This window comes from Podarcis cretensis (assembly GCF_951804945.1).
Source record: "Podarcis cretensis genome assembly, chromosome: 6".
NCBI lineage: Eukaryota > Metazoa > Chordata > Lepidosauria > Squamata > Lacertidae > Podarcis > Podarcis cretensis.
This window is the reverse complement of record NC_137175.1, coordinates 78,898,290-78,925,882: the sequence shown is the minus strand read 5'-3', so window position 1 is coordinate 78,925,882 and position 27,593 is coordinate 78,898,290. Positions and strand designations below refer to the sequence as shown.

The 27,593-nt window shown below is 45.5% G+C and overlaps 2 protein-coding genes and 1 long non-coding RNA gene across 5 annotated transcripts in view; 1 reads left to right on the top strand and 2 right to left on the bottom strand.

The window, feature by feature from the left end:
* Nucleotides 1-9,959, bottom strand: part of SLC30A7 (solute carrier family 30 member 7) — a 33,587-nt gene extending 23,628 nt beyond the window's left edge. The window contains exons 1-5 of the mRNA XM_079981639.1: nt 9,717-9,959; nt 9,045-9,146; nt 3,306-3,419; nt 1,220-1,307; nt 107-233 (exon numbers count right to left, since the gene is read on the bottom strand). Of these exons, the coding sequence (XP_079837765.1) occupies nt 107-233; nt 1,220-1,307; nt 3,306-3,419; nt 9,045-9,146; nt 9,717-9,796 (511 nt within the window). The 5' untranslated portion in view covers nt 9,797-9,959. The remainder of the gene's footprint in view (nt 1-106; nt 234-1,219; nt 1,308-3,305; nt 3,420-9,044; nt 9,147-9,716) is intronic.
* A 2,201-nt stretch (nt 9,960-12,160) lies between these two features.
* On the top strand, nt 12,161-24,580 carry EXTL2 (exostosin like glycosyltransferase 2). Its single transcript, XM_079981684.1, has 5 exons — nt 12,161-12,318; nt 15,637-15,710; nt 17,513-17,940; nt 19,598-19,668; nt 20,730-24,580. Exons 2-5 carry the CDS (start codon nt 15,706-15,708, stop codon nt 21,219-21,221), a joined length of 996 nt encoding a protein of 331 aa, XP_079837810.1. The 5' UTR covers nt 12,161-12,318; nt 15,637-15,705; the 3' UTR covers nt 21,222-24,580.
* Nucleotides 17,948-27,593, bottom strand: LOC307218946. Of its 3 annotated transcripts, none has more exons than XR_013840169.1 (4): nt 27,349-27,593; nt 25,215-25,406; nt 20,185-20,260; nt 17,948-19,448 (listed from the first exon to the last, which is right to left on the bottom strand). It is a non-coding gene; the product is annotated as an uncharacterized lncRNA (long non-coding RNA). The 3 variants fall into 3 exon arrangements; XR_013840170.1 differs by having other exon boundaries at nt 25,261-25,406; XR_013840171.1 differs by lacking the exon at nt 25,215-25,406.

Here is a 27,593-nt window from a genome sequence, read left to right as displayed (position 1 = left end):
GGTCGTGTCTGACTGCCCCAATAACATCATGAGCACAAATCATCATGAATGTGTAATAAAAGGGATGCCTGGAGAGGCCCGTAAGATTATTGTTTGAGCATCTTACCAGAACCATGAGAGTGGCCGTGTCCTCCGTGTTGGAACACAAAAATTCCTATCAGGTTTACAAGAAAGCCGAGTATAGAAACTGGAAGAAGTCTTTCATGATGCACGTCAGGTGGTTCAAGGGCTCTCTGCAACAGGGAAGCGGAAAGTTTGAGTGTAAGTCATTTACAACATCCACTTATAGAACATTCTCAGGGTATCCTACATATCAGTGCTCTGTGAAGCATCGTCTGCATCCACACATAAGGAGAGTCTGCTGAATCAGGCCAGCATCCTGTTCTCACAGTGGCCAACCAGATCCCTGTGGGAAAGCCACAAACAGGATCCGAGCAGAAGAGGACTCTCCTCTCCTGTGGTTTCCAGCAACTGGTATTGTGGAGGCAGAACAGAGCCATCACAGCTAGATCCCTTCCACCAAAGAGCTCTCAATCAAGTTGAACCATGGCTTGTTTTAATCCCCCAGGAATGCTGCACACATTACAAAAAACCCACAGCCTGGTTTCTCATGTGAACTCTAGCCATGGTTTGTTTCCAACCAACTACAAGCACTAAACCAGAAATAGTCAAGAGCAAGTCTTGGCTTATTCCTGGCATAGCACTTATCTAGTTTGTTTGGGGGGAAAAGACTGAAGAATCAAGTCGTCAGATGAAGCTGCCATTCTCGTCCCCAGGATACATGAATGTTTAGTATGGATACAAGCTGCTTGGAATATCTCGCTTGTGCTACGTCGCTCCTAATTCTTTCTGGGGATTGCACCACTAGTTGGTCTTTCTGAGAGTAGAAGTGTTGGCTGCCCATAGCCTAGCCCTCTGATAGGGAAGCATGCTGTGGTTTGTGCCTGCTATTTAATGATCATGGGACTAAAACTGGGCTGTCTCAAATCTTGTGAAAAGATGGTTTGGGGATAAATTTCCTGCATTTGGAGGCACTATTGAACATATTTCTTTGCTCCGGCAGCACTGGTGCTATTGACTTTAATGCCACTAGGTTCAGGCTTACATTGTCATGCAAACCAGGTCTCTGGCACCAACTTCCAAGTAAATAACCACAGAACTGAACTGCACGAATCAGTTTATTTATCAGGAATGATTTATAGCCATCTTCATAACATACCTCGACACCTTCAGAGAAAATGAAGAAGGCTGTGAAGATCAGAAACAGACCGTTGACAAAGCCAGCTAGTACCTCTGCTCGAACATACCTAGAAAGATTTTTACAAAGATCTTAGTAGCACTCTGCATTAGACCAAATTCCACAACTATTGAAGTCTTAGTTTCCCCCCCGTAGTTGAAAAACCCAGTAACAACTGGTGGCCGAATAATCTGAATAAAGTGATATTTTTAAAAAGAATAACTAATGCAAGAATTGAAGCTAGCACTGTGTACTATTTGCTCCTAGAATGCAAATAAGGTATACAGACTCCACACCAGAACTGTATCCTCACAAAAGTCCCTACAATAATTTTTCAAAATGAGAAGCACTGACCCACTGAATGAGAAACAGAGCTGTGAACACTGCTTTCAAACCAACTGACACCGTTTATTGAGTGAGAAGATCCAAAAGCGCTGCTGCTCACCTGATCTGCAGGCACAACTCTCACCAGGTAGTGGAAGATGTGCTCCAGAGTGGGTGCAGTCCCCCATTTCCTGCAGCGAGGCAACGTTCAGCTTGCTTCTTGCCAGCAAGCACGACTTTGCATGAACCCACACAGAAAGCAGCCCTTAGCCAGGTCAAAAGCAGCACACCAGGCCCTGCTTCTCATTTGGCAGGTGCTGCTACCAGCAGCATATGAAAGTTCATTTTTCCTTTCTTACTGAGGCCAAAATCAGATATGCCACGTGTTTGCTAAAAATGTATTTGCCAGTTTAACTTGAACGTGTGTTAACTTTATCGTAAGATTGAGTGCATGGAGGATAGAAATAAAGCCAACTTACCTCCTCATGCTCTGCTGTCTGAAGTGTTGCCTTTTCCCCACCCCCCAAATCAGCTCACTTTCATTATCAGAGCTGAGTTAGGAGGAGGAAATTAAACTAGTGGGGGGCACTGTTGGTGTGGGTTTTGCTATAGGCCTCTGCATGCTTGACTGAGCAATAGAAGTGGACCCCACATGAACATTACAGTGGTACCTCGGGTTACATACGCTTCAGGTTACATACGCTTCAGGTTACAGACTCCGCTAACCCAGAAATATTACCTCAGGTTAAGAACTTTGCTTCAGGATGAGAACAAAAATCGTGCTCCGGTGGGGCAGTGGCAGCGGGAGGCCCCATTAGCTAAAGTGGTGCTTCAGGTTAAGAACAGTTTCAGGTTAAGAACGGACCTCCGGAACGAATTAAGTACTTAACCCGAGGTACCACTGTATAGCCAAATTGGCATGTGTGTTTATCAAAGATGTGAGCATCTGTTTTGGTCCTCAGAAGGGTTTGTGCCAAGTTCAGGGAAGCCGAAAAGATATTGGGCCCGATGTGGCCTGCCAGACAGCTACTGATACAAATCAATTTTTTACCATGAGCCAGCAAACATGATGCACATGTGCAAAGCATGAAACTGAAGAGGTCCTTCAGGCATCATGACACAAAGGTAGCATGGGTGCATAATGCAAAGCCATAGTTAGAAAGATTAGCTGGTACACCAAGCACTCTGAGCTCACTCTTCCTTTCACCAAGCACAGAAAGGAGGCTTCGGTCTTAGCATTGCATCCAAGCCAGCACTTTCCCAAACAAACCACAATCAGGAAGCCAGGAACTAACAGGGGTGCAACCCACAGAAAGCCTTGGGAGCAACACAGCACCAGTCAGATTTTCAAGGCAACTTGTATCCACACTAAACATTCATTGTGTACCCTAAGCAGAGAGAGCTTCGGATTTCTGGAAGCTTGCACATGTCCCTGAGAGTGGGAAAGTGTACCCAAACCAACAGATAAACAGCCTGACATTAATTTGAGTCATATTTTCATTAACATTAAAGGCGAAAAGTTCTCAAGTGTCTGAGACTTGGCCCTCCTACTAAAAAGGTAGTACAATAGGTACAATAGAAATATTTACAGCCTAATTCCACCAGCCCACTTCAGTACAATTCCTAAACGCAACACTGCCCTGTTTAGTTTGATTAGAGTATGCTGACATTCTGTCATCTATTATCATCAGGCATTAGAGGCAATATATAGGTTTCTTAGAACATCTATGCTTTTTCTACTTACCCATAAGAAAAGGCATCATTTGATCTCCACTTTGAAATTACTGACGCTGCCAGCCCAGCTAACAGAGCAGTGCAGTCAAAGAACATGTGAAAAGAATCTGATATTAGACCTAAACTGGAAAAGCAAAGAAAACATTTGGTTAGGTACCAGAAGTTATAGCACATTTGAATGCTTCAAGGTCAGTTCCATTAGCAACTCCACTGTGCGCAAGGATTGCTCAAAAGCCAGCGTTCCTTTGGAGTTTTTACTTATTGTTTTCTTGCTAATACACATTTACATGGTATCTAGTTCATTCAAAAACTCTATCCCATCAGAACCTATTAAGAAGTGAGACTAATTAATAGATCTTATGCACAAAACATTGGGAAAATTCAGTACAATGAACTACAAGATGATTAATTTATTAGCCAGAGGAAGGAATTAAGTGTACTGTGACAAAAAGTAAAATCATGGATAAAATATTTGTAGTCTATCCTGGATAAGACATTCAGATGAAATCAGAGGGTATAACATAGCCACCAACACTTTCCCCACAATAGAGGCAAGGCAATAGCCTCACCTAGCCATTCCTGAACACCTGGAGGAGTTCAAAAATGTATGTGTTCACCGATTCATGGCAAATTATTTCCTGATCAAGCACATTTAATGACAAGTCTTCAGCAGGTGGTAAAAGGCAGGATTAATTTGAAATTCCAATCAGGAATGTTAACGAGAGCTTTACAGTCACTTGTTGTTACAATCCACTGGTGAGAAATTGTCTAGCCTATCTACATAGCTATAATGATACTGGGTTATAGTAATGAATCAGTTTTCTGCCAAAATATGTTCAAAATTACCCGCAACTGTTTTTTTTTATTAAAAAAACCAGAACCAGTAAAATAAATTTTACCTTTGATGTAGTTAAAAATAAATCCTACATTGAATCTATTTTAAGTGGACCGGTTCACACAGTCCAATGAGGTAAATACTGTTTGTTCCTGGGGATCCAGTCATACATGATATGATCTGGTAGATCTCCAGATATAGCTTCCCTATGCTAATATCCACAACTGTCACTGCTTGGAAATGCTTCATTTTTCTAGCAGTTCAACAAGTCCCTGTTGACTGGTTTGCTTCAACACCAGAAACAAGCAGGCTCAAAAGAATTAGCAAGTTCAGCTCCAATGAAATGGTTATTTTCCTTATTATTAATCTGCATGTTGAAACAACCATATTCTCTGATTTATCAGTGAAGGTAGGTTTGGATCAATCTAAGAACTAAATAAAAAAGGGAACCAACTCCATAAAAAAATTTACCAGCCTACCCAGGAATGTAAACCTGTGTCTCACACGGCATCTGGAACAATTTGGCAAGTAAAAACTATTACTCACCCCAGAAAATAATTACTCCTATGGTAGTTTATCCTAAATTTGGAAGCACAGCTTTCAAAACAGGTCTGCCTGGAGTGAGTCGTTTTATTAAGTGATGTTAACCTTCCTCTAACTTAAGCTGTATTTATATTAGCATTACTCCGTAAAAGCATCTGAAGTACATAGCATTCATCAGCTGTTCAGAAACACTAGCAGAATGCATTCTTATGAAGCTCCCAAAGATTTTAGAGCATTCTCAGAGGACCTTCCCCTGCCTTGTGTAGGGAGGCAGCGAGTGACCAGGGAAATGTGTCTTTTCTGCCATTGTACCCTGCTTGTGAAATGCTCTCCCCAGGCACACTCAGATTCTTTTTAACACTGTGTGAATAAGACCATCTTACTTGCCCAGGCCTTTAAGTACCAACATTAGATCTTTTAACTGCTTTGAGTTTTACTTGGTTTTACATATTTCTGATACAGTCATACCTCTTGTTACATTCGGGTCAGGTTACATCTTTTCAAGGTTCTGTCCCGCGGCGACCCAGAAGTACCGGAAAGGGTTACTTCCGGGTTTCGCCGGTCGCGCATGCGCAGACGCGCAAAATGACGTCACGCGCATGTGCAGAAGCAGCGAATCGCGACCCGCGCATGCGCAAACGCGGGTTGCATTCCTTTCAGGTTGCAAACAGGGCTCCGGAGCGGATCCCGTTTGCAACCAGAGGCACCATGTACTGGTATCTTATGTGGTATGTTTATTTGAATTGCAGGCATTCTCTGAAAGTCTCTGGACTAAAGAACAGAAAATAAAGACTATCATAAAAACAAATTCATTCCCAGTGGCTCATAAAATATTTTCGTTCTGAAATTGTGTGTTTCTATTTAAATTGTCAGAATGAGCTTTCCACTAATCATAACCATAAGTTAGATTTAACCCACCTCATCTCTCCTAGTATTCACAGAAGACCCACCCACAAGAAGCAATATTTAAACATTTATTATGAAGATACTGTTTGCTACAAAAATAAATGGGGCTCTTCAAGACACAGTAATGCAAAAATTCACAGAGCAGCTTCTAACAGCGTTGGGGCCTGACAGATACCAAGCTTTTGAGTATAAAAGATACCAAGAAGTCAGAGACTATATGCATACAAAGATAGCCTGTCATACTACAAGGTGCTAGGATGCATAGGGGACTATTAAGGCAGCTAATGACTGCTGGTCATAGATGAAAGCCATTCCTGAAGAAAGCGTCAGTGAAGAGCAGCTGGGTTGAGCTCTGCTGATTGAAGGTGCCCTAAACGCCTTCAAGCAACAGCACCCAACACCCACTTCCCCATTTTGTGCTCCAGATGGCAGGGATCAACGCACAACTCCTGGGGTAATCCCCACTCACTTACACAACGTCCAAGTTTGCAGGAAGGCAGTCAGCTCATCAAGCTTGCCAGAGGACACTGCCATGCTCATCACAGTGGAATAAATGTTGAAGTCTGCTTCAGGGTTCAGACCCATCACAGGAACCAATAGGTTTCTAGCAGTAATTTGCAAGTATCTCATGCATATTGGGATGCAGGTGGCACTGTGGTCTAAACCACAGAGCCTAGGGCTTGCCGATCAGAAGGTCAGCGGTTCCAATCCCCAAGACAGGGTGAGCTCCCGTTGTTCGGTCCCTGCTCCTGCCAACCTAGCAGTTTGAAAGTACATCAAAGTGCAAGTAGATAAATAGGTACCGCTCTGGCGGGAAGGTAAACGGCATTTTTGTGCACTGCTCTGGTTTGCCAGAAGCAGCTTAGTCATGCTGGCCACATGACCCGGAAGCTGTCTGCGGACAAACGCCGGCTCCCTCAGCCAGTAAAGCAAGATGAACGCCGCAACCCCAGAGTCGTCCGTGACTGGACTTAACAGTTAGGGGTCCCTTTACCTTTATCTCATGCATACGTGGTTTATATATTGATTTTAAGTCACAACAATTTATTTTCTGACATAAGAGTGCCAAAGCCTTCCATCTAAAATCTTAGGGCGAGCTACCGTATTTTTTGCACCATAACACTCACTTTTTTCCTCCTAGAAAGTAAGGGGAAATGTCTGTGCGTGTTATGGAGGGAATGCCTATGGGTGGCATGCCTACGGATTTTCCTCCTCTAAAAACTACGTGCGTGTTATGGTTGGGTGCGTGTTATAGAGCGAAAAATACGGTATATTGTTGCAACAGATACATGGTCAAATATCTCTCAGAGTTCTCTGTACTGAAAGGTGTCCATGCTGTCAAAAACCGGCATGGTTCTGTAATCCAACTGCTGTTCATAACATCAGGCTCTGAACTGCAAATACCTTTGCCACCAATACATTTCTAAAGGGCACAAACATGAAGGGAACCCATGCTATTCATGCATATAAACCTTTAAAAAGCAGCCCAAACTAATAAATATTGAATAAGTTGTATCGATACAGTGGTGCCCCGCAAGACGAATGCCTCGCAAGACGGAAAACTCGCTAGACGAAATAGTTTTCCATTTTGGAGGTGCTTCGCAAAACAAATTTCCTATGGGCTTGCTTCGCAAGATGAAAATGTCTTGCGAGTTCCTGCGGGTTTTTTCCTCCCCCCCCCCTTTTTCTAAGCCGCTAAGCCGCTTATCCGCTAAGCCGATAAAAGCCGATAAACCGCTAATAGCGCTAATCCGCTAAACCATCAATGGGCTTGCTTCGCAAGACGAAAAAACCGCTAGACGAAGAGACTCACGGAACGGATTATTTTCGTCTTGCGAGGCACCACTGTACTTCATTCTCTCTCTACAGTACTGGTTAAATGCAGGAAATTCTTTCAAAGGCCTTTTGTTTGCCCGTTCCCCAGTTGCCCGTAGCACTAACACCTCCTCCTACATACATGTGTTTCTTAACACGTATATAACAGTATGTGCCAAGTATGATATTTGTATTTATTCTGCAATATATTGACAGGTTCAGAAGCTGCCATAACTTCCCAAATTATCTGTCAGGGGTTTCCTACAGTGCTTTCTCTGTCTACAGAAGGGGGAAAGCCATGTGTGAACCAGCTCTTAGACTAGTGTACTTGATTTGCTTTGATAAGCTACTGGCATCATCCATTTGGTCACTACAGTGGTACCTCTGGTTACGTACTTAATTCGTTCCAGAGATCCGTTCCTAACCTGAAACTGTTCTTAACCTGAAGCGCCACTTTAGCTAAGGGGGCCTCCCACTGCTGCCACGCCGCCGCGGCATGATTTCTGTTCTCATCCTGAAGCAAAGTTCTTAACCCGAGGTAATATTTCTGGGTTAGCGGAATCTGTAACCTGAAACGTATGTAACCTGAAGCATATGTAAGCCGAGGTACCACTGTACAGGACACAAGGACACAGCTTCTTAAGAAATAAGTGATTGATTATATGGCTTCCACAAGAGAATACAAGTGCCATAAACTATCAACAACTTTCCCAAATTTTGCCGGATAAAAATAAAGGCCTACATATCAATCAAGAACCACTACAGCATCATTACAGCTGCAGAAGTTACGCCTTCATGAGCTCAAGGAACAGCATGCTGACATTTTGCCTTTGGCAACATCTAATCTACAGGACCTGACCAGTTAAGGTTTCCTTATCCTGCAGCATTTTCTCCCTGATCTTACTATAGCAACCGTTCTACACAGGGTACACTGCATAACTCCTCAGGAGTACCAAATCTAGCAGATCATGTACAGTGGTACCTCGCAAGACGAATGCCTCGTGAGACAAAAAACGCGCAAGACGAAAGGGATTTTCGTTTTTTGAGTTGCTTCGCAAGACGATTTTCCCTATGGGCTTGCTTCGCAAGACGAAAACGTCTTGCGAGTTTGTTTCCTTTTTCTTACAACCGTTAATACCCAGGGAATCCGCGCTTCGCAAGACGAAAAAATCGCAAGACGAAACAACTCGCGGAACGAATTAATTTCGTCTTGCGAGGCACCACTGTACTCAGAGGCAACGGTTATGCAAGCAGTCCCTCCAACAAAAACCTTCAAGCCAGCCAAAAAGGGATAAGGCCTCCCAAAAATTTCTTTCCCCACCCCTAGTACAGTCACCTCCTCCTCTTGAAACCCTCCCTGCCTTCTTTTCTTCCTGAAGTTTAAAACCTGCTCTTAAAACAACGTGTACCAAAAAGATCGCTTCCCATAAAACAAACATTGGCTGCTCAGGCTTCCAAGGAGGAGGAATGAATGAGATAGTCCAACACACACCCTCTTTTCCCAGGGCCAATGACACTCTCGGCCATCATCACACACCCAGCGCTGGTGCTTCCTCAGCACCAGCCAGAGGGAGACGTGGCAGCAGTAGCGCAGCGGAGCTGAACAGGCACCGCCTCTCCCACATCCTCCCTCGCTTCCCTTCCCGGTACCTGTTGCTCCAGATGCCATACAGCAGCTCCACGAAGGCAAAGGAGAGGTTGAGGCAGAGGAAAAAGAAGAGATTTCTTGACGTCTTGTCCGACAGGATCGACCTAAAGGACGGGCAGGAAACAGGGCGAACTTAGAGGAGGAAAGCATGAGGGTGAAAAAGAGAGTTAGCCAAGAAGCGATGCTGGCCAGGGTCTTGCCTCTCTCAAGGGAAGAAGAGAAGCTGGTACTCTGGGACAGCTCAGTCCCTAGAGCAGGAGACTCTTACGCCCCGGGTCCTGGGTTCGAGAGCCCAACTTTGGGCAAAATAGTCCTGCACTGCAGGGCTTGGACTAGATGACCGTGGGGGTGCCTTCCAGCTGTGGCCACCCCCCACCCACGTCCTTACCAGGCTGGCTAGCTGGGAGCCCCTCCCCCCCCAAGCGTCAGTTACAAGCCACCCCCCATGCACCTGTATCTCCACCTCCCCTGGGGGGGGGGGTCACATCCCGGACAAGAAGGCCTGCCAAAGCAAAGCCTCCTCCCCCTCACACAGCGCAAAGCCTCGCTCCTTCCCCGAGGCAGCCTCCATACCGCCAAGCCCTCATGCTGGGCTCGCCTCCGACGCGCGTTCCCACGCACACGCGTGCGGACGCGCGTCGGGCTGCTTCTTCCCCCGGCCTCGCGCTCCTCACCTGAACCAGCCCGAGAGCTTTCGGAGCAGGTTGAGCCTGGGCGGCTTGTACTCGTCGTCCTTGATGGACAAAGGCAGCATCTTCCAGGGTGGCGGGCCGCGCGCGGGCCGGGCGGAGGGGGAGCGGGACCTGAGGCCTGGCCTGGCTCGGCTTGGCTTGGCTGGCTGGCAGGCGCCCCCCTCCCGGCCCCTGCGCGCTCGCTTCTCTGCCAGGTGAGCCCAGCAGCCGGCCCCTTCCGCCAAGGGAGACTTCCGGCACAACCGGACCGAGGCGCCGCTACGGAGCCTGCGCGGTAGGAGCGGAGGCCGAGTCGCGTCACGTGGGGCGGAGAGCGGGAGCAGAGGGGGCGGGGCTTCTCGCTCTGTGGGAGGGGCTGGCTGGAGTTTAGTCAGGGCCTGGAAATAACAATAACAATAACAATAACAATAACAATAACAATAACAATAACAATAACAACAACAATAAGTTCTCCAACCTGCCCCAAACTCATAACTATTATTATTATTATTATTATTATTATTATTATTATTATTATAACACTGTATTCCATTGTTTTGCCTGCTTCTTTACAAGAGACCTTTCCACTATTAGTATTGCTATTAGTATTAGTTCCTGGCCGTGAATAATAATAATTATTAATTAGATTTATATACCACCCTTGCCTGAGCATCAGAAGGAAGTTTACAGTAAAAAAACAACAACCACAAAAATACATAAAAGAAGCAATGACCCTCCAACACACAGCTTTAAAGAAGGCCACAGACTGCTTAGTTAGACCAAGGTCTGGGTGAAGAGGAATTGTTGTTGTTGATATTATTATTATTATTATTATTATTATTATTATTATTATATTACTTGTACCCCCACCCATCTGACTGCCACTCTGGGCAGCTTCCAACAGAATACAAAGAATCCCCCATCACAGAGGAGCCAACTCCTAGGGTCTTCGGCCCCCAATAAAATATTTGAATGGGACAGCCAACCCCCCAAAAAGTTGATGGGTATTGCCATTCGAATGGTGTGTGTGCACCACGTCATGTGAGTGATTCATAATGATGATGATGATGTCTTTAGGCTATACAGTATGGCTTAAGTTACACACACATATATGTATATAATGTGAGCATAGGACTGCACTGACACCCCAACTGATCTTGCTCCCCCTTTCTGATACCAGGGGAGTCCCAAAGACTGGAACAGAACTAAATGTGTCCCTCTGGCCTCAGCTTTGCAGTATCTCTCCTCTTTCTCCAGCCCACCTATTTGCTTCTTAGGCAGCTAATTGCAACCCACCTCACCCCTCCAAAGTGAAGCAGAGCACTAAAAGTTAAAGGACCCCTGGACGGTTAAGTCCAGTCAAAGGCCTCTATGGGGTTGCGGCGCTCATCTCACTTTCAGGGCGAGGGAGCCAGTGTTTGTCCAGACAGCTTTCCGGGTCATGTGGCCAGCATGAAAAAACCGCTTCTGGTGCAATGGAACACCATGACGGAAACCAGAGCGCACAGAAACGCCGTTTACCTTCCTGCTACAGTGGAACCTATTTATCTACTTGCACTGGCGTGTTTTCAAATTGCTAGGTTGGCAGGAGCTGGTACAGCTATGTGAATAGTCTACAGTCATACCTCGGGTTGAATGTGCTTCAGGTTGAGCGCTTTCAGGTTGCGCTCCATAGCATTCCGGAAGTAACGGAGCGCATTACTTCTGGGTTTCGCCGCTCGCGCATGCGCACTCAAAATGACATCACACGCATGCGAGGTAGCAGCAAAACGCGACCCGTGCGCGCGCTGTCATGTCCTATGTTCTATTCAGGATGCGAACGGGGCTCCAGAACGGATCCCGTTCGCATCCCGAGGTACCACTGTATATGAATAGTTCCTTCAACAGTTTAAAAAATGGGGGACAGGCATCTCTACCCTCTGCCCCAACTCGCGTACACAGAATCCTAAACTGGGAGCCAGTATTTTGGCACCTTAAAGGGTCACCGTGCAAATCCGGCAGGATCACAGCCTAGTAAATCACTAAGAGTTTATTTTGACCTCTTCTTGTAGAAGTTGGAAGGGAACCCCGAGGTCATCTAATCCAACCCTCGGCAATGCCCTAAGAAGCTCTTAGTGATTTGCTAGGCTGCAGTCTCAAACAGATCATACATGACAGATGGCCACCCAACTTCAAAATCGAGTGTTTATTTTTAAAAAATAAAATCTAACGCCACTCTTTCCAACCCCCATAGCCATTAGCGATTCTAAAAGCGCGCTGCCCTTAATAACATCCGGAATCCATCAGAGACAGCTGAAATGGAAAATCGCAACAAATAACCGAGAGGCGAAGACTCAGTTCTGAAGATCCCGCTCTCCAAGAGGCGGGATCTTCTTCCAACAGGAAGCACAACGCACCCAAAAGGGAAGAGATCGCGGGTCTTGGTCCAGCCCCTTTCGCCTTCCTCTCGCGCTGCGATGGATGTTTGCGATCGCAGCTGATTCACCGGGAGAGCGGCTCAAGATCCGCGGGGCTGCGCGTGCCCTCGCTTCCTCGGGAGCCAGCCGCCCGGAATCTCCGTTGTCCCGACGATGTGAAATCCCGGCCTGGCTCCCGTCGATTGCAGGTTAGGCGACCGTGTGAAGCCGCCAACACGCGAACGAGGCCGGCGGCGGCACAATGTCCTAACCGGGGTGTGGGAATGATGCGGGAGAGAAGCAGCGTTTCATGTTCAGACCGTGGAAGAAGAGACCGAAAGATCTTCTGCATCAAATGCAATGCCTCTTCCTAGCGGCTTATTTTGTGTTTGTGTGCGCTTGGCGGTGTTTGTTTATTGGCTAAGCGGGCGGGTAGATCGGGAGACGATTTTTATTTATTTTATTTTTTTACAAGGCAAGGAAATGGGCTGATGGCCTGCATATTGCACGTGGTGCTGCTCTGAACAGCTCCTAGGATCAGGCAGCGGGTCTCTTTATTGGCAGGTAGCCAAGCCGCACCACCATTGCCTGCAGGATCCATGCTCTTTCATTACTCCCCGCCCCCCGCCCTTGCAACTATTGCTTTGCTTAAGGTTTTGTAACAGTAGAAAGGGGGTTGGTGGTTCCCCCCCCCATCCCAAAGTGTGCATGCCCCCCCCTTGAATGCTGTTTTGCCTGCAGCCCAGCAAAACCCGTTAGCAATTTTGCATCTGCAAGCAGCCCCTTGGGATCTCAGCTTTACAAGCCCAAATCTTGCAGCAGGGGATTGCTCAGCGCTGTGTCCTGCTAGGTGCGCTTGGGCTTGGCCACATTCACATCTGGATAGCCTGAACCCATCTGTGCGCATTTGGGAACAAGCCCCATTCAGATCAGCGGGGCCTCGTTCCCAAAGTATGCACGGTTCCAGGCTGCAAGTTGGAAATAGAGCTGTGTTTTAGTAATGATGGACCTCCGGGTATAGGGCGGTATATAAATTCAATAAATAAAAATAAATAAATGATTGCAAGCACACTTCTGTGGAAATGAGCTCAGCGCAGGTCAGGGAACAAGCTTCTCAGTGGAGATTGCCTAAGATCATACCAAAAGGGTTGTCAAAACAAGGGATCAATCTGAGTTCTACACTACTCTAGTAGTGGTGCATACCTATGTGCGATTGCCGCTCATATTTAGCCCCCCTGAAAATGAGACTACGGTTATCTCAAGGTATAGTGTACTCGGTACTTTTTTTTAGGGGGTGCTCAAATGTATGCAGTACAGCGGTACCTCGGGTTAAGAACTTAATTCGTTCCGGAGGTCCGTTCTTAACCTGAAACTGTTCTTAACCTGAAGCACCACTTTAGCTAATGGGGCCTCCCACTGTCGCCGCGCCGCCGGAGCACGATTTCTGTTCTCATCCTGAAGCAAAGTTCTTAACCCGAGGTACTATTTCTGGGTTAGCGGAGTCTGTAACCTGAAGCGTCTGTAACATGAAGCGTCTGTAACCCAAGGTACATCTTTTTTGTGGGGGTTGTTAAAAAGTGTGGCACTTACTGTAGCAACTTCACGGTGAGTCCTGGCACCTATTTGGGGGGGGGGCACTGAGTGTGCTTCAGCATAAAATAAAATCATCCAAAAAGCAAGCAGTTGAGATAGAGACATGGGAAGACAGAAATGGGGGGGGGGGCTATAAGTACATCACAAGCTAGAATTACCATGTTTTCTGTGCATGAGCAAAGTGCTAGTGAAAACTACTTGATAGTTCTCACTTTGATGCTTTCCTAGCGCAAGTAGGAGAAACAGCCCAGAAAGCTGCTGTTAAGCTTGGCAACTTGTTTATGTCTGAACCTGGGACTGTGGTTTGTATTGCTTGGTCCCTGCTCCTGCCAACCTAGCAGTTCGAAAGCACCTCAAAGTGCAAGTCAATAAATAGGTACCGCTCCGGCGGGAAGGTAAGCAGCGTTTCCGTGTGCTGCTCTGGTTCGCCAGAAGCGGCTTAGTCATGCTGGCCACATGACCCAGAAGCTGTACGCCGGCTCCCTCGGCCAGTAAAGCGAGATGAGCGCTGCAACCCCAGAGTCGGTCACAACTGGACCTAATGGTCAGGTGTCCCTTTACCTTTACTTTTACCAAGGCAGCATAGATGACTAGCCTTCAAATCTTGTTTGTTGTCGGCTGACGAATCCTGGCTTATTCCGGAGCAGCAAACTGCAGACCCAGATTCAGATGTGACGGGAAGCCAGGGTTAACTGTCCCCCCCCCCCCCCATGTTGGAGGGATTAGTTAGCGTCGGCGTTTGAAATTCACCAGGCTCATTTTGCCCCTGCCTATTGGCCACTTGCAACCAAGTGAAGATGCCAGGCGCCAAGATGGCGCCAGATATCTCTACCATCTGGAGGTGCAGGCCTGGGGGTCCTTGGATTTTGCCTGTTTTCACACACTAGCAACACATCCTGTAGAAATCTTATGTCATGTTTTACCTACGCAATCAGAACAGGAACCAAAAAGTCATATTGAAAAATACAACTTTCGAGCCGTCTGGCCCCAAAATAACAACTAGACATTACATTTTGGTGATTGGGACGCGGGTGGAGCTATGGGTTAAACCACAGAGCCTAGGCCTTGCCGATCAGAAGGTTGGCAGTTCAAATCCCTGCGACGGGGTGAGCTCCCGTTGCTCCGTCCCTGCTCCTGCCAACCTAGCAGTTCGAAAGCACGTCAAAGTGCAAGTAGATAAATAGGTACTGCTCCGACGGGAAGGTAAATGGTGTTTCCGTGTGCTGCTCTGTTTTGCCAGAAGCGGCTTAGTCATGCTGGCCACATGACCCGGAAGCTGTACGCCGGCTCCCTCAGCCAATAAAGCGAGATGAGCGCCGCTACCCCAGAGTCGGTCACGACTGGACCTAATGGTCAGGGGTCCCTTTACCTTTACCTTTAACCTTCGTTTAAGAAGCCATTTGGCACCTAGCTTATATATCTGAGCTTCTAACACTGGTTAGCATACACCAGCCCGTTGCACGTGAAGAATAGTCCACAATAAGACAGCAACCCTGGTTTAACATGACTTATGAACATTGCTAATTATTTTTTCACTTGGGATTGCACTATAGCTAGAAGTGTTATCCTCAACATAGTTGGCTGTAACTGTATATTTACTGTGCAGCCTTATAATACCTACTTAGAAATAACACCCCCTGAGATCAGTGGGACTGACTCCTGGTAAATGTATAAAATTGCAGCCTTAGCTGCACAATGTGTGGGACTTACATATAAATGATAGCAGGGCTGCATACATTAGGTGGAAATAATAAGAGGTTTTTATAGCCTGAAGATACAAGTCATTTTCTCTCCGCAATCAAAGAGAAATAGGACAGCTAACCACACAGTACACACATTAGCAAATTTGTCGCCCACATGTTTGCCTGCTGGATGATTTCGCAGAAGCCCACCTGCAAGAATGTATTATTGTGAATTATTTCATTTTCCAACAGAGCTAAAGGCTTTCCAAAATACCGTTCCCTGGCACACCAACTAATAATTGTAAAGCTGCCAGTGCAGGAATGAGGTGAGTTCTTGCAACAAATTTATTCCTCTTTTGAAATACTTTACGTAAGTGCTTTTTTGAAATTAAATTATTGCCTGTGTGTCTAACTCCTAGAAGAAGGGAGAAAAATGCTGCTATAAATGTTAGGAAGTGATTATAGGAAATGTTGCTGCTGCGCTACTGAATCGTAGTTTGCCTCCTGGAACCCTTCTTATGTGCCTCAATATCAGATCTGTACTCATATGTGATAATTTTTTATGTAAAGAAAGGGAATCTGTGTTCCTAAACACACTGCTGCCTTGCAGAACATAGTTTCAGTTTGTGTATGAGATGTTGTCACTGATGGCCTGATCCTATAAACCGCTAAATAGCTAAAATCACAGCAACAAGAACCCACACACTGAAACCCCATTGTGAGCACACCAGTGGTGTGTACTGTGAATTAGTTGTTTGTTGCTGGGGTGTATAGGAATAGGAGCAGAGATCGGTTAAATCTTAATGGACACTATCACTAATAACTCCAAAATCCACAGTTGGGCGATACCTTTACTAGGACTAAGGACACTATCACAAGAATGTACCAGAACTATTTATCTGGCAAGATGTCACACAAAGCAGCAGGTGACCAGGGAACGGGGAAAATGAAGATATTTTTAAAAATACAAAAATTTGACTGATGTAGTATCCGTAAGGTCAGCTGAATGCCAAGATGGAGGTTGCGAGTTGAAATAGCCCCTCCCAGGTGCTACAGATTTCAGGTTTCTGAAATTCCTAGGATTCCAAATGAAGAAGCAATGGCTCTGAGAAGTTTAAGTCCAGCTTGCAACTCAGTTCAGTCCCAATCCTTAAACAACTATGGGAGTTAATAAGTCAGTGATGGGAGCATCACATATAGGGCTTTCAGAAGTTCCATCTTTATTGAGTTGTTGTTCGTCTGGCTTTCACAGCATGCCTTTGCTTCATATTAGCTCTGGGAGCGGAGCCTTCCATCTAACATTCACAGAAACCAAAGGTTGCTTGCGTTCTCACTGAGACACAAGGGATTGTGGTTAATTGTGGTACCCAGTAGCTCCCTCAAAAGGGACCTCCAGACTGGTTCCAGGAGACCCTCTCTGGTCCACAAAGTGCCTGGTTCATCTTCTGAGAACTCGGTGTCTAGGACCAGCTCAGGGCTAGGCTTAAGAGTACTGCTTAGCATATATCCTTGATGTGGCCAAGTACTGTTCTGACGATACAAATGAAACAGTTGGCTCATTCCACTGCTCTTCTCCCAGGTGACATTTGTTCACTTTGGCATTTTTTCCTATTGGTTTTTCTTCCCCCCCCCCCCCCCCGTCCAAGTGTATATGTTTCCATATGCCTATTGCTTCATTTTGAATTGCCTTGTGTCTTCATCGATGAGCCTTTGAAGTTTCAATTCCCACACCTGAATTGGATTGTTCTGCTTTTATTGGATTGGAACTGTTACATTTGCCTAAAAGCACAGATCAATGATGCCCTAGTGGCACAAAGGGTTCATGTATATAGGAATGGAGAAGGAATCAATTTTACATGGAGTTTGGTGGCTCTCCAACCTTACTGTTTGTCACATCACAAAACCTCTTATATTGAGTGCCTGCTTATGTCCGAGCTGGGGGAGAAAACAAAACATTGTCAAACATTCAGAAACATTGATATGTGATTTAAGACCCATAGCAAATTCTCCACTAACTTGTCAAAATCCACCTGACTTTACTAACCCTTCAATTTTAATTTTGTATTTTGCAAGGTTTGACCATGACTGACTGACTCCCCTCCTTCCTCACTTTTTTTTTAAAATAAAGGTTTTATCACACCTGTAAACTACCCGGAAGAATTATGGGGGTCCGGCTACTTCACTTCTCTTCTGTTGTGATCCTGTTGTTGCTCCTTGTGGCAGGTGCGTTAACTGCTTTGCTGCCAAATATTAAGGAAGACAAAATGCTCAATTTGCGGAGGGAAAGAAAATCTCAGAGCCAGATTGCCTCGGATTCCTTTACTCTCATTATGCAGACATACAATCGAACCGACCTTCTGCTGAAGCTTTTGAATCACTACCAAGCTATCCCTCATTTGCACAAAGTGATTGTTGTGTGGAATAACATTGGAGAGAAAGCCCCTGAGGAAATTTGGAACTCCCTGGGACCGCACCCCGTCCCAGTTATCTTCAAGACACAGACAGTAAATCGCATGAGGAATAGGTTTCAGGTTTTTCCCGAGCTGGAAACAAAAGGTAATTATTGGTGTGTTTCTCTTCTCCCCCACCCCAGCAACTATTACTGCTTTACACCATCATTCTCAGTTTGCGGGGGGGGAGTTACAGCTAAGTGTTATTTCTCACCATGCATCTTCATCACTTGATGGCTACAGCATCAAGCGATAACCTCTGTGGGTGAATGCACAATCACGGATCAGATTCTGCAAACAGAATTTCCATACATCACCTAAAACTACGGATGTCGCAGATCTACAAAATGACTCGTCTAACTGTATTAACTTCTCCAGCTTGTCATTATGAAGTAAGCTGGGACACGGTTGGTCTAAACCATCAAGCCTCTTGGGTTTGCCAACCATAAGGTTGGTAGTTCGAATCCTCCTTTTTGACACAGGGCTAGGTGCCAGAACCTCTGTGGTTATGTAGGGTGGAGTTCGACGTTGCACTAAAACCAATGCTGCCATCAGCGTGAGTGGAACAAACTCCCTTTTCTTCCCCCATGTGCTGTTTTGGAGATTCTCTCTATCCCCCGAAGTTTTTTTGAGCGGGGCATGGGGAAGGTGGGGAGGTAAACCCCATTGGGCTAATGGCAGGGGAACAACTTAGTGGAATCCAACTCCTAGTTTCTAGGGCATTTCCCTAGTGCCTTCAGCTGTAGCGTTCTAGGTACCAAGTAGGATTGAAGGACTCTTGAAGAAGACTCCAGTGAGATTGCCCCCTTATTGCTAATTTGGAAGAAGTGTTCATTCTACTGATGTCCTCGGTGGAGAGACCAGGCAACTTGTTCTGGATTTTGGAATCTGCCTCGGAACGGGGAAAAAAGCAAGCAACCCTATTTCCTGGAATTTTTGCTGAGCCAAATTCCAGATCAAGCCATGGACTGTTTTTCCACCTTTGCCTAAAACGCAGGTGCTGTTGTTCTTTTTTTCCAACAGAGCAGCTTGCACATTCAGTTGTGTGTCAGCAATGGATGAGAACTTAAGCGCTGTACGGGCACTTGTGAACCAGCCCTGGAAGGTCAACATTCCTAAGCCTAAGAGCTCTTATGTTGTCGTTGTTTTATGTGACAGAGAGACACTGTCAATTCTTCCTCCTCCGCAGCACCCTCACAGTTCCTGCACTGACCTATCCTGACTCCCTCTCCCCAGTTCCAGTCTTCTGCTTTTCACTCACTCCTTAACAGCGGTTGCTAACATGCTTCTTCTAACACAGCATTTCCCAAACTTGGGTCTCCAGCTGTTCTTTGGACTACAGTTCCCATCATCCCTGACCACTGGTCCTGCTAGCTAGGGATGATGGGAGTTGTAGTCCCAAGGATGTGTGCATATAGAACTGCCCCCCTATTGTATAATAGCATGCAAGGGGCTGTTTCACCATCTCCTGCTCACCTTCGGGAAGCACCAGCAAACTCCGCATCTCATTTTGGGCACCCTGGGATTTTCCCCTTTTTGTTGACGTCACTCAAACCAAGTCTGCAAGATCCTGAGCCTTGAAAACGTTCCCTAGATTGTGGTTCATCTCTCATCCTGAAAAGCAAGCAAAGTTTTCTGTCCCCCCCCCCCACCCAAGCAAGCGTAATCACAGTGAATATTGTTCTAATTTGTCATACGCCTTTTGCTTAGTAATGCCTTTTTAAATGTGTGTTCTCATCAAAATGCATTTTCCCTCTGTTCAGCTGTTTTGATGATGGATGATGATACCCTAGTTAGCGCCCATGACCTAGTTTTCGCTTTCTCCATTTGGCAGGTAATGTCTGCATTTTGCTTTGCATGCCTTGTTTTTAATTGTACTGAATTATTATAATGTTTTTTGGTATTTCTCTAAGGGTGCGTAGTTAGCTAGGAGTAAGCACCAAGGAATGTAGAAAGACATAGTTCAGAAAGGAAAAGATTTTTGTTTTCACATATTCCTAAAAGCAGTGATCCCCAGAGACTGTTAATTTCATTTGTCTACCGCTTTATATTTCTAAGAAAAAAATCTCAAAAAGTAGTTTACAACTTACATTAAAACATCAAATAAAACAATCTTAGAATAAAACGTTACAGGAGAAAGTCAACTATAAAGTATACATTCAAAGCAGGAATAATTAGCAGGAAACTAAAATACTATCTTTAAAGATTTTGAAATAGAGCATTACAAAGAAGGTCAACTACAGAATGCACATTTAAGTTAACAAAAAAAACTTCAAAAGAAAATGTTACTAAAGGAAGTCAAATATGCACATTTAAAACAGCATAATTATCAAGAGACTAAAAATATTACTTTAAGCGAATGGATTGCAAGTCTGTCAAACGGGGGCTGGAGATAGTGGATTAGGTTGAGCTTTGTAGATCAGCATCTTAGAGAGAGAGAGAGTGGGAGCTTCAATGGCATCCTTCTAGAGGTTTCACCTGGGACAAAAAACCCGGCTAGCCCTCCCCCCCCCCCCTTGGCTACAACTCTGAATTTTGCCTGCTTTTGTTGCTCTATATCCCCTCTGGACAATGGGAAAACATCTCGGAACAAACTGAAGCAGAAAAATTCCACCACTATAGCACTACTATTGTGTCAAGAACACCAGCCAGGAGGAACCCTAAATATTTTTTAGTATCTGCCCATTTTATGTGCTTGTGAATTGTACCCACTAGGAAGTCTAATCAGATGGCGTTGTGTTAACATTTCCCTTTGATTCAGTGCATGAAAGCGTGCAGTTTATTGTCAATTCTTCTGCTTAGTCTCTTCCCAATTGATTATAGAATCCTCTGTGATCATTCGGAACGAAGCTCCGAATGAAACGTCGTATAATAATATTTTCTTTTTCTTTCCAGCAATTCCCAGATCAGATAGTGGGTTTTGTTCCTCGAAAGCACTTGCCCAGCTCTTCGGGGATATACAGTTACGGAAGCTTTGAACTGCAGAGTCCTGGCAATGGCAACGGAGACCAGTATTCCATGATTCTCGTAGGAGCTGCCTTCTTCAGCAGTGAATACCTCGAACTCTTTCAAAAACAGCCTGAAGCTGTGCACGCCATGATAGACGAGACTCAGAACTGTGATGATATTGCCATGAATTTCTTAGTGGCCAAACATACTGGGAAGCCCCCAGGCATGTTTGTGAAGCCAGTCGACATCAGGAATTTGGAGAAAGAGAGTAACAGCGGCTATTCTGGAATGTGGCATCGGGCAGAGCACTTACTCCAGAGGTCCTACTGCCTCAATAAATTGGTTAGTATCTATGGCTACATGCCCTTGAAATACTCCAACATCATGATTTCTCAGTTTGGCTTTCCAAACTATGCTAATCACAAGAGCAAAATGTAAGGACGTGATGCAAGGAAATGCTTGACGTGCTTCCCAGCGATTCAAACGGTAAGCTAAACAGAGAAGGGCGTACCTTATTCGGAGTTTGTGTCTGCAAAAGGTCTGGTAGAGGTCTGGTAGAGCATTCCTTCTCTCTGCTCAGCATGCAAAAACCTTCAGTTGGAATAGAAACAGCAAATAGTCTTGTGGCTCCTTAACAACTCACAAATTTATTGCGGCCTAAGCTTTTGTGGACCGCTGTCCACCTCATCTGTCGTATCAAATGCTGTCCTGAGTTACAGGTATATATATATCTTCAGTTGGCTTTGTCATTTATCCCTCGCTCAGTAGCCAGTCGCCAAACTACCCGCATGAAGATACGAGTATGCCAGAAATACAGGTGCATTTGCGTGATCAGTGTCGCTAATACATCTCCTCTAGCAGAAGTTGAAAGTCCGCAGGAAAATGTATTACTTGCCAACCTCACCACATCGATATGTGTCAGCATTTGCGACCTGAAAGAAGGAACCGATTTTCATAAAGTTTCCCCAGCAGTCCTTAATCATCAGGGGCTAGCAGGCCAGTGGCTATTTGCAAGCCTCTGTGTGACGCTTCATTAGCAGACCATACTTCAGTGTTGCTTGTAAGAATATAAGAAGTGCCCTCTTGCATCAGGCCAGAGGCCCGTCTAGTCCAGCACCCTGTTCTCACAGTGTCTCACCAGATGCCTATAGGAAATCCACAAGCAGGACATGAGCACAACAACACCCTTATGCTCCCAAGCAACTGGTATCCATAGACATACCACCTCTGATGCTGGAGTCAGAGCATAGCCATTATGACTACTGGTCATTGATAGACAAATTCATTGAAGATTGGGCTAACCCCCTTTTGAACTCTTCCAAATTGGTCGCTATAACTACATCTTGCGGAAGTGATTTCCATATTTTTAACCACCTGTTATGCAAGGAAGTCCTTCCATTTGCCTGTCTTCAACAGTAGCGTAGCAGCAAATTCAGAAGTCCTTTCATGATAGTCACAGCCAATCGTGAACAAGGTTCTATAATTATACTGTCATCTTATTATGATACAATAAATAACGATTAGGGATGCAGTATAACAATCTGTGCAGATCTCTCCGTGCTGCCCTTCAGCTAGGTCTACTAGGTTCTGTGCACATACACAGGCAAATGATTTGCCGTGCTGCAATATCTTATTTTGGAGGGACTTGGTTTGTGTTTTTCTTGAAGTTCCATTGTACATATCGGAACATGCGCACCATAACCTTGAAACTGAAGCACCTTTTGTTTTCAGTGTTCCTAAATGCTTAGCTTTGGAGCATACAGAACAATTTGGTATTCTCGCACACCTTCTCAAGAGTAGGGCTAGGCATGTATCGTCCAAAACCAGTTTGAGGTCCGTATCATGGTATCGGTTTCATAATTTTTGACCTGGCATTATATCACGAATCATTGTGTGTGTGTGCACGTTATGCAAAATGTAGGAAAACCCGTGAAGCCAGCCAATGCCTCTGCATAGCTCCATCCTTATTTCAGACATGATGATGATGACATTAAGATACATCAGTAGATCATGATGTTTAGTCGGTGATATATCATGATGTTGAAAACCAGATATCGCCCAGCCCTACTCAAGAGAGACCCTAATAGCCAATCCTCAGTGGATGACTCTCCTCTCTGTGCTGATTGGAGCCAATCAAAGGATGAGAAGACTTCTTCTCAGTGGCTAAAAAGCAGCCCTTCCGTGCTGATTGGGTACCTCTAGGATGCTGGAGACAAGATAACCTATTGGGGCCCAATAGGGCTTTGACCGCAGACCACTACACTTCTGGTCCTGTATCTTCCAACATTCCTCCTCATTGGATAGCCCTGAAGTTCTAGTATTAGGACAGGGAAAAGGGAGGGGGGACTTATCCCTCTTCACTTTTTCCACACGCAAACTCACTTTTCTAAACTAAAATACATTTCTCCTCCAAAATAAAAGAAATAAATAGTAGGTCCAACTATTCAAAGCCAATCCGCACATTTCTTCGCTTGTGAGGTCTTTCTCCTCTGCTCCCTTGAATGTATTTGCTTTAGCAACACTTGTTTGCATTTTGAGATCACTTCGCTGTACTGCTCAAGCCAAGGGCTGCAGGGAATTGTTTGCTGAGTTTTCAGATTCTGGCATAACTAGAGGAACATCTCCAGGCTCGTACAACTTGTGCTTTGCTTGCTGTACTTGAGTCTGAAATGTTCCCGTGTCTCCCAACGCAAGGGAGAGATGAGGACCAAAATGCAGTTTCAAGCTTGGGTCTCTTCCAAAAATCCTGTGAAGGCCAGCTAGGTGGGAATCTTTGCAGGGAAATCGGAGAGCAAGACGGGGAGAAGTCAGCACAACAGAAAGACGTAACGAAAGCAGGAGGGGAAGTGTTTCTGGGTCACTGTCTTCTCCTCTTCTGTCACCTTGTGTTCAGTTACATACACGCCACTGGAGCGGTGGCTTGGAAGCCAGAGTGTCCCTATGTGCACAGCCATGGGTGGTGGTTTATTTTCTTTGTTAACAGCACCAACACTCCGCAAACATACGAGCTACATTTTTAACCTCCACGATGTTTAAACACACATTTACTGTTCAGAACAGATGTGCTGCACTTAAAAGGGGGGGGGGGACATCCCGTTGTACACATGAAGATCTCTCAACTTGATCAGCTGGGTCAAGCGTGCATAAGCCTGTTGAATTGCAGCCCACATCCACAGTGTATATCAGCTACAATGGTGGGCTTCCTGCAACTTGCAAAAATCTAAACCTTGCCTACATACACCGCAAGACCCGCTGCAAAAACAGCAACTTGCATTGAGCATCTGATAGGTTACACCCAACCTGTAGATCAATTGCATTTCTTTGTGCAGTGCCACAACTGTGTATTCAGTGCCATGCAGATGTGTGAAATTAAACGATTGCTTCTGTCAGGAATTGCAAAACAAAACAAAACCTGTCGCCTGGCTCTGGAATTAGAGCTGTGCTGCCCTGTATATTAAGGTGCCATATTTTCTACTTCCATTCATTCAAATAAGCTTACTTTTAGGTCAGAGTGTTGCGCTTTTGTTTCTGTACTCCGTTCAAAAAATGAGCCAGTAATGTACTGCGGTGTTGAAAATATTTCTATTAGCGAACACAGTGGCAGCTGGTTGCCAATTTGGCTGTCTAGTTTGATTGTATTTGATGAAAACTCTCTTTTTCTCTTCCCCATCCCTCAAGTTTTCTGTGTTTTGCTCTTTTATATTCACATGCTATTGGGTTGTGTGTGTTTTGTTTTGTTTTGTTTTGTTTGTTCTTTATTTTCTAACCTAAAAAAAGGAAATAAAGATGTGTAATGATGGGAGTGTCATGTGGTTATTGGGCAAAAGAAACTTGGACGGAAAGCAGGCTGACTCTTCTGCACTTGTTTATCCAAGAAGCCTACTGAATTAAAGGGGGCTTAAGGTAAAGGGACCCCTGACCATTAGGTCCAGTCGTGACGGACTCTGGGGTTGCGGCGCTCATCTCGCTTTATTGGCCGAGGGAGCCAGCATGACTAAGCCACTTCTGGCGAACAAGAGCAGTGCGCGGAAACGCCCTTTACCTTCTTGCCAGAGCGGTACCTATTTATCTACTTGCACTTTGACGTGCTTTTGAACTGCTAGGTTGGCAGGAGCAGGGACTGAGCAATGGGAGCTCACTCCGTCGCGGGGATTCAAACCGCCGACCTTCTGATCGGCAAGTCCTAGGCTCTGTGGTTTAACCCACAGCGCCACCCGGTTCCCTTACAAAGGGGGCTTACTCCCAAGTAAATGTGCATAGGGTTGCAGCTATGCAACCCCATGCTTATTCCAACATTCCCACCATTGGAATGCTGATTTACCCCCCCCCCCATCACTTCAAACATATGGGAAGGCAAGATAGACTATTCATAAATGAAAACAATTGGTCCAGGGCCATACACAGCTACATAGACACGTGGACTGATCGCACCTTAGCTGGCGGATATGTTATGTTCAATCAAGGCTTAGCTCCAAACCTGTGAGATGAGATGCATTGATGAATTGGCCAAGATATTTCCTGACAAGGACAATCTGACATTCACTGCTTGGATTTTTCCAGAAATCGTTAAAAAGCTGTTTCATCCCCTGGAGACACTTAATGTAGCCAGATTCATTGGATAGCCTTCCAAAACAGGATACTGTAGTGAGCTCCCGTGCATATCTCAGGTAAAGTTCACCCTTTCAGCTCTTGCCACGGTTTTCTGGTACCTTCCACAATATGCCTGCATTAGTACTGTCGTCAGCGGCTCTTGCAGAGCAGCAAGAGGCACTCTCTTAAAATAGTGCATTTCCTTTACCACTGAACAACCACAGCCAGGGAAGTATAGTCTGAGTGTGAGTCATGGACGTGGAAAATCCCAGTTCAAAGGCCAGACCCGCTATGACGTTCAGCAGATAGCTTTGATGGGTTGTGCGCTCTGGCGAATCTGCTTTACAACATTGTAAGGCTGCAGCCCTATACCTACATCGAGGAGCAAGCCCCCCACTCCCAAACTCAATCGGACGTACTTTTGAGTAGGCATGTATAGGATTACATTGTAAGCCACTGGTTTAAACTCTGCAGAGGAAGGAAATATGCAAATTCAAATAAACAAAGGACGCATTTGCACAATACATTTAAAGCACTATCATGCCGCTTTAAGCAAGCATGGTTTTTCCCAAAGAATCCTGGGAGTTCTAGTTTGTTAAGGGTGCTGAGAGTTGTTAAGAGACGCCCATTCCCTCGCAAAGCTGAAGTTTCTAGAGTGGTTTGACAATCAACCACTTCCCAAGAAACTCTGGAAATTGTAGCTTTAGGAGGGGAATGGGGCTCTCCTAACAACACTCTGCACCCTTAACAAACTACAACTCCCAGGATACATTGGGGAAAGTCAGGCCTATTTACCGTATTTTTCGCCCTATAGGACGCACCGTCCCATAAGGCGCACCTAGTTTTGGGGGGGGGGGAAATAAAGGAGAAAAAATTATTTTCCCCCCAGGCGCGGGGCTGGGGCGGGGGAGGCCCGCCCGAGCTTCCCCTGACCCCAGCCCCCAAACAGGCAGCTCTCTGCAAGCTGTGGGAGCCCACGCAGCCTGATTTTCCACGTCCATGACTCAGCACGCAGGCAACTCTCTGCAAGCAGCAGGAGCGCTCCCACTGCTTGCGGAGAGGTCCGCGAAGCCTGGAGAGCGAGAGGGGTCGGTGTGCACCGACCCCTCTCGCTCTCCAGGCTTCACCGAAAGCCTGCATTCACCCCATAGGACGCACACACATTTCCCCTTCATTTTTGGAGGGGAAAAAGTGCATCCTATAGGGCGAAAAATACGGTAAAGTGGTATGATTCTGCTTTATATGCATACTGTAGATGGGGTCACAAGGAGTCCCTTTTACCTATAATTAAAGAGCAGAGCTTATTCGCCTTACTTATAAGGGTGGGACTTGGATGCTTGATCCTCAGTTGCAATCTTTTACACCAATTAAATGACACACACAGTGGATTAAGTTGTTGAGACTGAGCATTTCTTGAGCTCAGTGAATGAGTTGGGCATAATCCCAAAGGCAGGGACAGGAGAATGTGGCATAGCCTCTTTCATAAGTCCAGGGAAATGTTTTCCTGCGTAATCCCGTTGACCCATATTTACGTATGAAAATAATGGAGGTAGAATGATTTCCCGTGGCCCACTACTTAAACAGCTGTCGCTATTTTTGACCCGCCAGAAAACAAGTTCCTGGGTCTTCATCCAATATCACGACTCCTTTGCTGAATTTTCTCCATTTGACCAGCAGATGTCGCGCTTAGGAGTTTTTATACTAAATGTCACCAACACTACAGAGGGCTTAGCTGAAGAAGTGTGAGAAGATATACGCATAGTTGTAGGATTATGCTGCAAATGCTATGCGTTGGTCAGCGTGCACTGATCTACACACATAAAACAAATTCACGAACAGGCGTCTTCCACAAGGACCAACATCGATGCCACTCAGCGAATGCAGCTTTCTCCCAATTGAAGTGCAGAGTGTTTGAGGACAAGGACGTTCGCAGGGAAACCAAAATGCTTGTTTACAAAGCTATTGTACTACCAACCTTATTGTATGCTTGTGAAACATGTACTACTTATAAATGCCATCTCCAGTTCCTCGAAAGATTCCATCAACGGTGTCTCCGAAAAATTTTACATGTCACTTGGGAAGACCAGTGTACTCTGGAAGAAGCAAAGATCACCAGTGTCAAAGCAATGATTCTTCAACATCAACTTCATTGGACTGGTCATGATGCCTGATTATTGTCTCCAAAGCAACTACTCTCTTCCTAACTTAAAAATGGAAAGC